Consider the following 14,390-nt stretch of genomic DNA (forward strand, 5'->3'; position numbering starts at 1 on the left):
AGTCAATATCTTAGCCATTAACCACATTGACTAGTGTGCAACTTGAAACGTGGCTCATGAGGAACAGGATTTTTTATTTTACTAAATTTTAATTAAATTAAATTTAAACAGCCACATGTGCAGATATAAAATAGACATCAGTGTGTTGGGATAGAAACATGAATTGATATGGCTTTTCTCTCGAAGACCTACAAAGTAATGGGAGAAATAAAATGTGTACAGGATTTTACATCACAGTCCCAACTGAATTTTTATGGACCTTAATAAATATAAATTTTATATGGAAGAAAAAAGCCCCCAAATCACCAAGATAATTCTGAAGAGGAATAAGGTTAGGGAGTGGAGGTGGGATTTAATATCTCCCAGATATTAAGACTTTGTACAGAGCTACTGTAATTAACAAGGAAATATTGGTATGGAGCTAGTGCAGTAAAACAGAATGAACCCAGAAACACATTCGTGAAGGATTTCTTTTCTTTTCTTTTTTCTTTTTTTGCAAAAGACAAAAAGCAGAAGCTCTCAAGAAGATTGATAAATTTTACTACAGCTGAACTTAAACTTTTTATAGTCAGCAAGACACTATAAACAAAGTTAACAGACTGAGAGGACAGAACCCATACCACTGATAAAGGAGCAGAATACACAAATATACAAATAACTTCCTAAAAATTCAATAAGAAAACACAAGTAACAAAGAGAACGCAGATAGAGGATATGAAAAGAGGCCTCTCTTGGAAGATAAAACCCGAGTAATGAATAAGCATGAAGAATGTGTTCCATTTGACCACATACAAATCAGAACAGTAAGACTGCATTTTATACCCAGAGTATCCACTAGTGGGCTTGAGTTTAACAAAGCTGAGCCATAGCATGGACATGGATAACTTCATACATCATTTGCAGGATACAAGGTGGGACCACCCCCCTAAGAGCTACCTGGCAATGTCTGGCAAACTCCAAATCCGTACACTCTGCAGCCCTGCTAATCTATTTCTAGGTACTTACTTTCCATCAATTCTTGTACAAAGTGCACAAGGGAGCGTGCATAGCACATTCACTGCAACGTTACTTGTAATTGTGGAAAATTAAGAATGAGCTAAATGTCTCTCAGTAGGGGAATGGATAAATCATAGTATGGTCATTCAAAAGAATGATCCGTAGCAGCTGGAATAAATGAGCTAGATCCATGTTTATCAAGGCTAATGGGTCTCAAAAATATAATGTGTGGTGAAAAAGAGAAGTGACAGAAAAATATGTGGAGTGTGGTACCACTTATGTAAATATCAAAGCACCCCACGTACTAGATATTGTTTGTACGTGATACTTGTGTATTAAAAGGATGAAAACTGGACGAGATGAAAATTAACAATTTCACAATAGCTACACCTGGGCAAGACAGGTCTGTGCCCTCGGGGGAGGAGCTCTGGCCTTCCTCTGTCTGCTCAGAGCCCCAGGGCCAAGGGGTAGTACCCACCGGAGGCCTATCACCACTTTGTCTCTCCAGTTCCCCCCTGCTCTGGGAGCCAGGAACCCAAGATTCTCTGCCCAAGGGTCCTGAGCCCTCTTCTTGGGTCTGGGTGGGCCTTCTCCCCTGGCCCACCTTCTGAAGAAATGGCCTGGTGGCTGCCTTGGGGAGGGAGTGAGGTGACAGGAAACAGGATCTGAAGGCTTATGAAGGAGACTTCAACTCTGTCTATGAATGTTAGTTCTTTATAATGATATACCTAAAACAAACATAACAACATGACATTTGCTAATTCTCGGGGTGGGTGGTATTTTTTTTCATTGCTCTTTTTTGAAAAAAAACTTTTTTTTGAGTTTATTTATTTATTTTGAGAGAGAGAGAGAGAGAGAGAGAGAGTATGTGAGCGGGGTTAGAGGCAGAGAGAGAGGGAGAGAGAGAAGCCCAAGCTTGCTCTGCACTGTCAGCACAGAGCCTGATGTGGGGCTTGATCCCATGAACTGTGAGATCATGACCTGAGCCAAAATCAAGAGTCAGATGCTTAATTGACTGTGACACCCAGGCACCTCACTCATTGCTTTTTTAAATAGCTGACTCACATACAGCACTTATCATGTTTCAATTATTATTCTAAATGATTTGCATTAAAAACGAGAAGGTTCAGGGCGCCTGGGTGGCTCAATCGGTTGGGCGGCCGACTTTGGCTCAGGTCATGACCTCGCGGTCCGTGAGTTCGAGCCCCGCGTCGGGCTCTGTGCTGACAGCTCAGAGCCTGGAGTCTGTTTCGGATTCTGTGTCTCCCTCTCTCTGACCCTCCCCCGTTCATGCTCTGTCTCTCTCTGTCTCAAAAATAAACATTAAAAAAAAAAACAAACAAAAAACGAGAAGGTTCATTATTACTCGGTTTTATGGAAGACAACTAAATAACTTGCCCAAGGTTACTCACTGCAAAAAATAGAAGGGGATTTGAACCCAGTAGGGGTTCTGTGATCTTAGCAATATACTAGGTCTACTTGACTGTATACTTCATTAAAAACATTAAAATTAAAATACCAAGTACAATACAAAGAAAAAGGTAGTGAAATTCCATGAGAAGTTTCTTGGATGTGTTAGGAGCACAAACCAAGAGGGCATTACTTGGGAAGGAAGGCAGTTGCTATGGTGGGAAAGGCTTCATGAACCTGGTGCCAACTTTTAGGCCAGGCCTTCCTGGGCAGTGGGCAGGAGGGGCAGGAGAGTGACCCACCAGGAAGAGGGAACTTCGCGTATACCGGGATGGGTGTAGGAAAGTTCAAGAAGGATTGGAGTATTAGCAAGTAGCTGTGTTTGGCTGCCACATAAGGGGACAACTTGGTGAGGAACATGGGTTAGGATCTTGAAAGGGAGGGTGAGACATGAGGATTTAATTTGGAAGGCAAGGCGGGCCTGGAGCTCCACTGTGGGCAGTTGGTGGGCAGCGTGGGCTGGACCGCAGGACAGGGCCGGGGCCGCAGGTGAGGAACCCCGGGGGCACTGCGGGCAGAACAAAGATGGCGGTGGAGAGGAAAGGAGACAATACCTGTGTGTGTATAGGGGGCTGTGTCAAGAAGCACCCAGTTACCAGCACCTACTATGAAGCAGGCACAGTTGTGGGTGGTGGCAACATAGAGTGAACAAAACAGAAATTTCTGCTTTCATGGAACTTGCAGTCTAGCAGAGGATCACAAGTAAGATAAATGAACAGATGAAGACACATGGTAAACAAAGGAATACGGATATGCATCGTAGGTGGATAAAGCAGGGAAGGGAGCCGGAAGGAAGGATGGATCGCCCGTGTGTGTGTATGCGTGTGTGTTGGGTGGTGAGGGGAAGGCTGACCGGTGGGGGCGGAGTGAGCTGAGGTGACTTTTGAAGAAAGGCCCGCAAAAGTGAGAGGTGTTGAGATGATCCAGAGATTCATTCTGGGGTTGGGCCTTGGTTACACCAAAAGGGAGGTCAGGAGGAAGAGCTGGGGTGGGGGTAGCGGGTGACAGATTGAGTCTGGAGTCCAGGGAGCCGGTTAAAAATATGGGCTAGGGGGATGCCTGGGTGGCTCGGTCAGTTAAGCATCCGACTTCGGCTCAGGTCATGATCTCCCGGTTCCTGAGTTCCAGCCCCGTGTTGGGCGCTGTGCTGACAGCTCAGAGCCTGGAGCCTGCTTTGGATTCTGTGTCTCCCTCTCTCTCTTCCCCTCCCCTGCTCACACTCTGTCTGTCTGTCTCTCTCTCTCAAAAATAAATAAATGTTAAAAAAGGGCTTTTTGTTTGTTTGTTTTTGTTTTTTTAATATGGGCTACAGCCTGGAGCAGGAGACACGTGGACATAGAAATCATTGCTAACTCGGTGGTAGATCTGCTTTATTTAGTAGCCGAGGTCAAGGAAGGTGAGGACAATAAAAACCGCGCATCGGCGAGCCCCTGCTGTGTGGCCTGCACACTACCAGGTGCTCTATCCTACACAGTATCTGTCACCCTAAGGACATCCCTGCACCCTCCATAGCATTAACTCGGCCCAAATAACAGTAATAGCTGCCAACACATGAAAGGGTATGCTCTGTGCATCAGGTGCTTTTCTGGCACTTTATATATTTGTTTAGTCTTGACAGAGACCCCAGGAGGGTGTTAGCCTCGCTTGACAGATGAGAATACTGGGCCGGCCAATGAGTCGCCGAAGGTCAAGAGCTGGTGAGGGGATGAAGCGGGCTGCATAGAGGCAACCTGGCTTCCCGAGTCCTTGATCCGGAAGGACAAAACGTGTCTGTGCTCTACCCGCTTCTGGGAGCTTCCAGAAAAGCGACACGAGGATACAAAGCTTTTCTGAGGATGGGGTGGGGTCTGGGGAGAAGAGCTAGAGAAATTCTGAGAAAACACATGGCCAGATAGGCTAGGCCAGGGCTGGGTGAGCGCCGTGGGCAGTGTGGACCGGGGCGGTGTGGTCAGCACCGCCCCAGGCTGCCGCCTGCAGGGGTCGGGGGTCCCGCGACCCCGCGCGGGAAGACCCAGGAGGCACGGGACACGGCAGCCCAGGGCCCAGGACGCCAGGGGCCAGTGCGGACACAGCCCTGCGGACCTCCGGGCGCGAGTCAAGAAGGTAAAAACAACGCTCAAAGCAACCAACACCCTCTCCGGGCGCTTTCGGGCCAAGAGAGTAGGTCGCAAAGGCCCGGGCTTAAGGAGCCCCAAATGCGGCCCGAGGTCCTCTCCCACTTTGAACTTGCGGAACGCGAACGAGGCGCTTGGACTCCGTAGACCGCCCAGCTGCCTTTTTGAAAAAGTTGGACCATCTCCGAGACGTCGCCGAACTCGAATCCCGCCTGGAGCCGGCTCGGCGGCGGGTCGCGCGGGGCGGCCCCTGAGCGCCGAGGGCTTGGAGGGCCCGAGGGCGTCTCCCGGGACACAGGCGCGGGACCCGGAGCCCGCGGCGTCCGTCCCCGCTCCGCCACCCCCTCCCCCCCACCTCCGACGCCGCCCTCGGGGGCCTCCGAGGGGCCGCGACCGAGACCGGAGGGTGACCCTGCAACTTCCTTCTGGAGCGCGACCCCGGGGCCGACCGCAGAGCAGGCTGCCGGCGGGGACCGAGCGGAGCCCCGCGCCAGGCCGGAGGCGGCCGCGGCCGCCACTCGCGGTCCCGGGCCGGGTCCCCGGCGCGTCCCCGGGGAGCGCGGCCCGGGCGGGCGGGAGGCGGGGGCGGCGGGCGCGGCGCCCGGGGGCGTGAGGCGGGGAGCGCGGGGCGGGGTGAGGCGGCGGCCGGCGGCGGGGCGCGCGCTCACTCGGAGGCCGGGCGGCGGGCGGCAGGACGCGCCCGCGGGGTCGCGCACCATGCCCTCGTTCGACGAGGCGCTGCAGCGGGCCGGCGAGTTCGGGCGCTTCCAGCGGCGCGTGTTCCTGCTGCTGTGCCTGACGGGCGTCACCTTCGCCTTCCTCTTCGTCGGCGTGGTCTTCCTGGGCAGCCGGCCCGAGCGCTACTGGTGCCGCGGGCCGAGCGCCGCCGCGCTGGCCGAGCGCTGCGGCTGGAGCCCGGAGGAGGAGTGGAACCGCACGGCGCCCCCCGAGCGCGGCGGCGACGCCGGCTGCCGGCGCTACCTCCTGGAGGCGGCCAACGGCAGCGCGGCGGCGGGCGCGCTCAGCTGCGCCGACCCGCTCGCCGCCTTCCCCAACCGCTCGGCGCCGCTCGTGCCCTGCCGGGGCGGCTGGCGGTACGTCCAGGCCCACTCCACCATCGTCAGCGAGGTACGGGCGTCGGGGCTCGCTCGGGGCGGGGGAGAAACCCCCGGCGGGACGGGACGCCGCGGGGAAGGGCCGCGGGGACGCCGGCACCTGTTGGTTGCCTCGGGGGGGGGGGGGGGGGACCGACCGGGTTCATCCCGCGCTCGGAAGCGCTGCGTCCCGAGTGCCCGGGGAAATGCCTCTCGTGTGTGTCCCTCTGCGGGGGGAGTGGACGGGGGGGTGGGGTGGGGGGATGCCTGGGTTTCGGGAGGGAACGCAAGCCGGGACGGATGCTGAGTTGGGAGACGCTCCGCACGCCCCTCCTGGGGAATCCGAGCGGCCAGCGCGCGGCGCGTCGTCGCCCCCCGAGGGGTTTGCGCCGCGGGGGGCGATGTTGGATCGGCTCGCGGCGGAGAAGCGCAGCCCCGCGGGGCGGACGGCTCGCTGGGGGCAGGGCCCGAGTGCTTTGTGGGCTTCGGGGCGGGGGGGGGGGGGTCAGGGAAGGGCGAGACGGTGCCTGGTTGCCCGAACGATTATGTGAAGCGCGAGGGCACGAAGGTCAAGGCTCTCCCGGGTCGCGATTTTGGTAAAACCGCTTTGGGGGCAAAGAGCAACATCGGAGCGAAGTTGGGAGAGCTGAGGTTTTGAATTGAGAGTTTGGGGGCGCCTGGGGAAGGGCTCGGTTGGTTAAGGGTCTGACTTCAGCTCGAGTCGTGATCTCCCAGTCCGCGGGTTCCAGTCCGGCATCAGGGTCTGTGCTGCAGCTTGGAGCCTGGAGCCCGGAGCCTGCTTCGGACTGTGTCTCCCTCCCTCTCTGCCGTTTACCCCACTCGTGCTCTGTCTCTCAAAAATGAATAAACGTTAAAAAAAAAAAAAAAAAGAGTTTTAATTCTTTCTTTCTTTCTTTTCCCCCCCCTGCTAATAAATTACAGGAGGGCAGCAGAAGAGGCTTCAAGCCTTACAAAGCAGACCCCCTCCCACCTTCCTGGGAGTGGCTGCTTGGGGCAGGTGGGGGCAGTCCCCCCATTTCCCTAGGTGTGTTTGGGCATGCAGTGCATTGGGGGTTCCGTGGCCCCTCAGCTCTGGCTGCACGGCCGTTCCTACCCCAGGCTGGGAAGGCAGTTTGGCCGTCTTTATCTGCGGGGGGAGGGGGGGGGCTGCCTCTGTGGGGGCTGGGTGGCAGGAACGAGCAGTTTCATTGAACTTCGTCTGCAATCCTAGGTCAATTTAATGTCTGAAAGAAACGATTGAATGTGCTCAGGCAAATTAGGAAAGAAAACCTTTTGTCTTTATTGCCATAAACATTTTAAAGCACCTGCATGAATAATGGAGAAAACACTAGATTCAGCTTTAGCAGTGTGTCTTGTGTCACTGTTGATGGTGTTCTTTGGTCTGGTGTCACTGGTGTTGGGGTGATTGATCTTTGAGTTCATTTGAGTTCATGCATATTCTTTTTTTACAGTTTCTTTCTTTTTTTTTTTAATTTTAACATTTATTTATTATTGAGACAAAGAGACAGCGTGTGAGCAGGGGAGGGGCAGAGAGAGAGGGAGACACAGGCTCTGAAGCAGGCTCCAGGTTCTGAGCTGTCAGCCCAGAGCCCGATGCAGGGCTGGAACTCACGAACCGTGAGATTGACCTGAGCTGAAGTCGGACGCTTAACCAACTGAGCCACCCGGGGGCCCCAAAAATCTATTTCTCTATTTTGAGAGAAAGAGAGTGAGCAAGTGAGTGGGGGAGGGGCAGAGAAAGAGGGAGAGAGAGAGAGAGAGAGAGAGAGAGAGAGACTCCCAAGCAGGCTCTGCACTGGGAGCCATATGTGGGGCTTGAACTCCCGAACCGTGAGCCGAAATCAAGAGTCCCGCGCTTATCCGACTGAGCCACCCAGGTGCCCCCAGTTCACGCATGTTCTGTAGAGTGCCAAGCGTGTGTGGTCCCGTACTATGTGCTGTAGAACTCACAGCAGCCCAGCCAGGCAGTGTGTGTGCGTGTGTTTGGGGTACTTTAATTTCCACCTAACCTGTGGGCGATGCTGATGACTGCTGTATAAACTATGGTGGCCTTGTGGTTAAGGATCTCATAGTTGAAATGGCAGGGGGTGGACTTCGGTAGGACGGGGCATTGTCACTAGTACTTGCTTAGAGCTGCACCGGTTAGGTGGCTCCGTGTATAGCCCTTCACCTGGCTGCTCAGTGCCTACTTCCCAGGCAAATCGGAAGATACCATTTGGAGAGAGGACACCTGATCTGTGAAGACGTATAAGCCTCAAATGAAGAATAAGATGAGCCTCTAAAGCTAAAGGCACACGCACTCAAGCGGGGTTTCTGTGAGCAGACGTGACCCCTAGACACCGGAGAAAGGAGACGTAAAAATCTGTGAGTTGGTGCCCCAATGCTTTAGAAACATTTTGGGGTTCTGGAGTTGTTTCAAGCGATCTGGGCTTATTTCAAGGAGGGACAGGGAGTTTTATGAAGGTCAGTGGCTCCCCAAAGGTAGCGCGTGGCAGGTGGAAGGGCAGGAGACCCAGTGTGGCACTGTCTGCAGTGAGCTGTGTGGCTCGAGTGGATCACTTAACCTCCCTGGGCTTGGCTTTCTCATCTGTAAAATTAGAGGTTGGATGACGTCCTACAGATGCCGTCCATCAGCGGTATCGCTGGATTGCTGCTCCGTGCGCTTAGAACAATGATAAAAATCTTCGAGGAAAAGTTGAATGATAGTCCACAGGCACTCCTTAAGGCCACCGACAAGTCTTTGAAGCATGTTGGAGAGTTTTGTTTTGTTTTCTTTTTAAGTCCCAAACTGTTTGCTTCTTCTGGCTTGTTTGCTTTTAATGTATTGATTCTTAAGAGGAACCCCCACCTCCCCCCCATCCATTTAGGAAGTTCCGCCATTCAGAGTGACTCATTCGCTTTCAGAGTTCTGCCTGGCTGATATTTTGCTGCCTTGGGTTTTGAATAGGATCCGTTTAGTTTTTGTGCTTTCATATTCTGTCAGCATTCAAGGAACTATCCTTCTGTATTTGGTTAACACGGTGTATCCAATGTGTTTTTATAGGCTCAGAGTCTAATGTATTAATCGTGGAAAGAGGGTGAACTGCAAGAGTTTAGAAGGTAGAAGGGCAGACCAGACTCCAGGATGTCTCTATCTGGCTATTCTATTTCATCTTTGCACCCCTGTGAGGAGACATCGCTGTCCCGGCTTTGTAGAAGAGGCACCTGAGGTGGAAGGACCTGCCAGAGTCCCAGACCTTTTAAGTAGCCCAGTTGGGTTCAGATCTAAGGGTCGTGAGTGTAAATCGTCCTCTTGTCCTCCATACGGCGTTTGAAGTCTTCGGGGAAGTCCAGGCAAGTTGGACTTGGTTCTTGGAAAGGCTTCCCCTTTCTCCTCATCCCCGCCAACCACTCACACTTTAGAAGCTGCAGGAAATCCCGGGGGCCTCTTCGTGTTGACTTCATTCCTCGGGCCAACATGCCATTGTATTTCATTGCCTGGTGGCAGGAACGGGGTCAGCCATACAGCCAGACCGGCGGATGAGAATGGCTGTCTCCTCTTGATGTGGACATTGCAGAATGGGCATTGGCACCTCACCCACTGTCTTTCCATCTTTCGAAGCAGAATGGCTCCGGGGAGTGAAGTCAGAAGCCAAGGCCAAGTGCAGGGCCGTTTAAATCCAGCTCCCTCAGTTACTTCTCTTGCTCAAGGCGAGGCAGTAGATTTTCCACCTGCATGTAGCTTTCTCAGCGCAGTTTCTAAGTCTGAACCTTGGCCTTGTCTGCTTGTCAGACACTGGCCAGAATTAAGCATGATATAATGCAGAGAAGTCCGAACCCCCTCCCCCCACCCCAGTATTTCAATTCATTGCCTAGGGAGTGAGTCTTTGAAATGGATGTTAGGACTTTTAAATGCTTGCTTGTATACCATAAATGGGAAAAAGAAAGAAAGAAAGAAAGAAAGAAAGAAAGAAAGAAAGAAAGAAAGAAAGGGAAGGAAGGAAGGAAGGAAGGAAGGAAGGAAGGAAAGAAAGAAAGAAAGAAAGAAAGAAAGAAAGAAAAGGAAGTTCCCTCTAGTGTCTCATTAGGAACTGGGCTTCAGAGCACCTTTTAAAAATAGTCCGAATCATGCTTATTTTTCCTTTCCAGATCTTTTTTTTCCCACAATAAAAGTAAAGTCCATTTGAGGGAAGTAGCCGGAGAGAGTGATGGCTGCTTTGATCTGTGGGGCTTCACATGTCTCTGCTTTGCCTCTTGAATGTCTGTCCCACGACATAAGGTCAACCCACAGACATCAGTGCCGCCAGCATCCTGGCCTCTCTGTTGTCAAGCATGGAATTGCGCGGCTGTGGAAACTGGAGAAAATCTATCCAGGCCCACGTTTTAGTCTGGGCTCAGTCTCTGATTTGCTCTGGGTACTTGAGAAAGATCTTGCTTTTGTACTGTTTTTATTTCTAATATTATTTGGACCTCCTTTTTTTTTTTTTTTTTTTTTTGGCTATATCAACCTCACCAGGAGGACATCTGTTTTATTACTACTTTGAAGACCCAAATATGTGGCTGTTCATTTTCATCTCGTTAATTTCTCCTCTTTATTATTTGTTCTTGTTTCTTGGATTTACTTTTGGTATGCTTCTTCCGATTTACGTTTGATCCATAGCTCAGTTATTTTCAGCCTTTCTTCTTTTCTAGTATAAATATTTAAAGCTATGGATTTCCTTCTATGTACTTTTTTGACTGTATCCGACAAGTTTTGAAAAGCTAATTTTAATATTTCATTCTCAGTATTTGTAATTTCCATTGTTGTTTTCTCTTTGGCCCATGATTTATTTAGAGGCTTGTTTTAAACTTTCAACTGTGTGCTGATGCTTTTATCTTTTAATTATTGACTTTTAATTGTTGTTGAATTGTTTAACTTTGGAGTGGCCGGAGAACAAGGTCTGTGTGACATGGCCTCTTTAGACTTTGTCGAAACTTGCTTTTTGGCCTTTAAGAGGTCGATTTTCGTAAATGTTCCCTGCGTGCTCCACAGGAATGTACAGTCTTGGGACACGTGGGTGGCTCAGTAGGTTGAGCATCAGACTTCAGCTCAGGTCATGATCTTGCGGTTTGTGGGTTCGAGTCCCATGTCTGCGCTGACAGCATGGCTCCTGGAGCCTGCTTCAGATTCTGTGTCTCCCTCTCTCTCGGCCCCTGCCCCCCTCCCTTGTGCTCTGTCTCTCTCTCTCTCTCAAAAATAAATATTAAAAAAAAACAACGATGTACAGTCTTTAGCTGTTGGGTGCAGGGTTTATAGATGCCCCATATTTGAAGCTTGTCACTTATGCTGTTAAACTTCCATTTGCTTGGTCTGTCAAAATTAACTAACAGGTGTTGAAATTTGCCATTATGTTTGTGGGTTTGTCAGTTCCTCCCTATTTTTCCAGCAGACTTAAAAAGTCACATACATGGGGCAGTTTTATTAGATGTCTGTGTCTACAAATTTAGAATTTGCTTTTAACCTACATACTGAATTGAACCTTTTATAGGTGTAGGGACCCTACCTAAAATCCATGTTGTATATTGTTTTAAGGTCTCTTTTGTTTGAAACTAATGTAGCTACTGCAGTTTTCTTTCAGTTAATATTCGCCTGCTGTATTTTATGTTATCTCTGACTTTCAAGCTTCCCATGTTCTGATATTTATATGTATCTTTTATGAAATGCATATAACTTTATTTAGTTTTTAACTGCTATGCTTAGTCTCTTTATGTTCATTGTGTTAATTGGTATATTTGAGCTTGTTACGCTACACTATTTTCTTTGTCTTGTTCTTTCTATGCTTTTTTTCCTTCCTTTAAAAGATGATTTTTCAGGGGCGCCTGGGTGGCGCAGTCGGTTAAGCGTCCGACTTCAGCCAGGTCACGATCTCACGGTCCGTGAGTTCGAGCCCCGCGTCAGGCTCTGGGCTGATGGCTCAGAGCCTGGAGCCTGTTTCCGATTCTGTGTCTCCCTCTCTCTCTGTCCCTCCCCCGTTCATGCTCTGTCTCTCTCTGTCCCAAAAATAAATAAACGTTGAAAAAAAAAAAAAAAAAAAATTAAAAGATGATTTTTCAATTTGTTTTTCTTACTCTAGTTTGTTCCTTCGTTTGTTTGGAATTTAGATTTTTTATTTCAATTCTTTCAGTGGTTACCCTTGACACTTTACTATGTTTACTTCACAGAGCCTAAATTTAATACTGCAAACTTCTCCTCAACAAGTTAGGAATCTTTTTATTTATTTATTTTTATTTTTGAGAGAGACAGAGAGAGAGAGAGAGAGAGAGCAAGCACACAAGCAGGGGAGGGGAGAGAGAGAGAGAGAATCTGCCTTCAGCACAGAGCCCAATCCCATGACCCTGGGATCCATGACCTGAGCTGAAATCAAGAGTCAGACGCTCAACCAACTGAGCCACCCGGGTGCCCTGAGAAGATTTTATTTTTAAGTAATCTCTGCACCCCACAGGGGGCTCAAACCCACATCCCTGAGATCAAGAGTCACACGCTCCACCGACCAAGCCAGCCATTGTTCACCATTATTCTTGAAAGATGGTTTTGGTGGGAAAATAGTTCTGTGTTGCCAATTTTTCCTCAGTGCTTTGAAGATGTTACTTCTGTCTTAAAGCTTTCATTTTGCTTTGGAGCAATCTGCTGACCATCTAACCATCCTTTTTCTCCCAGGTTGTATCTAAGTGGGTACTTCTTTTGTTTACCCAGATTGGTGTACATTGCCTCTTAAAGTCATCTGGCATATAATAGGCACTCAGTAAATATTCATTAAATGAACCAATTGTTGTATTTCCTTTAACTGTGAATTTTGGTTCTTTTTAATAAATCCTGGGTAACTCTCAGCCATTATCTCTTCAGTGTTACCTTTTCCATGCTCTGTTTTTTCCTTTTGGGATTCTAATTAGACATAAGTTGGACCTTCTTTTGCTGCCCTTCGTGAATCTTAACATTATCTCATATTTTCCATTTCCATACCTACGTGTATGGTCTAGATATTGTTTCAGACCTACCTTCCAGAACACTGCCTTTCTATTCAGAGATTTGGAATCAAAGGACTGAGGTGGGGTTTGGGAATCTTCATTTTTCCCATGGAGGTGGTCCATGGAGACATGCTGGGTGTTCCTTTATGAGGAGCATGCCGAGAATATCATGAGAGGAACGGCCTTATGTGTGGTTGAAGCAAGTGCCATTCTTCCAGACACTCTGAGACCTTGGGACAAAAGCATCATCCCTTTCCCTGGAGGCACGAGTCCCAGATTGTATCTGGTGAAAAGCCGCTGTTGATCTGCAGAAGCTTGGGGCTCTCCAGGGATGGGCAACTGACAGCAAAATCCCATAACTGACTGGGCTGGGGTGCCCACAACTGGACCACACTCCCTGTGAATTTTGGCAAACCTGCATAGAGCTCTGGGGAGAGGCAGGGGCACAACCGAATGGGATATCCAACAGATATGGCATTGATATTTACAGTTTCTGATGTATCTTTGGGATTTGATAGATCTGGGCCTAAATGCCAGCTCCTCTGTATTTCAACTTTGAGGAGAAGTCACAGAATCTGCTTCAGCCTTGGTGTCCTCAGCTCTAGAATGGGCGTAATAACACCTACCATGATGATGGGTAGGTGTTATTACCTACCAGTAGGAGGAGGAGGGAGAGAGAGAATTAGTGGTGTGCCAGATTTGACCCTGCAGCTGTAGTTTGCTGAATCCTGGTCTAGCATAATACATCACTAATAAACTTGGCTTTAAATATAAAGAAAAAAATCTCTCAGACATTAATTTGCCCTTAGGGCAGACAATACCCTGTACTTTCCTCCTGGACACACCCGAGATTGTATTTCCCAGCTTCCTTTGCAGCTAGTAGGTCATGGGACAGAGTCCTGGTCAGTGAAGATGGGAGAAGTGATATGTGACTCTGCCAGGCCCGGAGCCCGAATAACCTTCCTCCGGGTAATCCCCATCTCTTCCTTGCTTCCCTCACCTTCCAGCAGAGAATGCTGACGCCCTAAAACATGGTGGAGTCCTTAGATGGAAGGAGATCCATCCCTGAAAGCCTGTGGGGAGGAAGTCTACATGGGAGTGTGAAATTAATGAGAAATAAACTTTCTTGTATTAAACCACTGATATTGGAGGGGCTGTTTGTTGCATCTCTTAATGTGAGCCTACCCTGACTAACACACCATTTGAGCATATTTTCTGTAGGTTGCACGTCCCTGATTAAATGGTAGGGAAGCTTGTTCCCTCAAGACAGTCCTCCCCTTGGTCTTTGCACAAGGCCACCCTGTCCCTGCCTGTGGGCATCTAGAGCCCTACAGGCCCCTGGCCTCTCTAGCACCCAGTGCTCCAGCCGCCCACCTGCCCTCTCCCGGCTCTGGAATGTGCTGTTTCCTTTTCTCAAAATACCTTTCTTCTTTTTCCATAAGGCTGTTCCATTTTTTCTGCAGCTGGGAGTTACCTATTCCAGAAGTACCTTCCATAATTTCCACCTGCCCTCCACTCCCCACCCACACACACACCTGCCACTACCCTGGGGGGTATCTGGATTCCTTCCTCTGCCTCAACACCCTCACTGTATGCTAACTGTGCTCATCATTGCCTCCTTTGTCGGACTACAGGTTTCTTGAGGGCTGAGAACGTGTTCAGTAAATATATGTGATGAAATTACATGGTGTGTAATTTTTTTTTAATTTAT

General features: G+C 49.5%; 1 protein-coding gene across 1 annotated transcript in view; it reads left to right on the plus strand.

Annotated features, from left to right (window-relative positions):
- Positions 1-5,205: 5,205 nt before the first annotated feature.
- The window catches only part of SLC22A3 (solute carrier family 22 member 3), a 93,374-nt gene continuing 84,189 nt past the window's right edge, over positions 5,206-14,390 (plus strand). Inside the window, exon 1 of the mRNA XM_060617042.3 lies at positions 5,206-5,708. Within this exon, the coding sequence (XP_060473025.1) occupies positions 5,298-5,708 (411 nt within the window). The 5' untranslated portion in view covers positions 5,206-5,297. The remainder of the gene's footprint in view (positions 5,709-14,390) is intronic.

Source organism: Panthera onca, chromosome B2 (genome assembly GCF_046562875.1).
Source record: "Panthera onca isolate mPanOnc1 chromosome B2, mPanOnc1 haplotype 2, whole genome shotgun sequence".
Lineage (NCBI taxonomy): Eukaryota > Metazoa > Chordata > Mammalia > Carnivora > Felidae > Panthera > Panthera onca.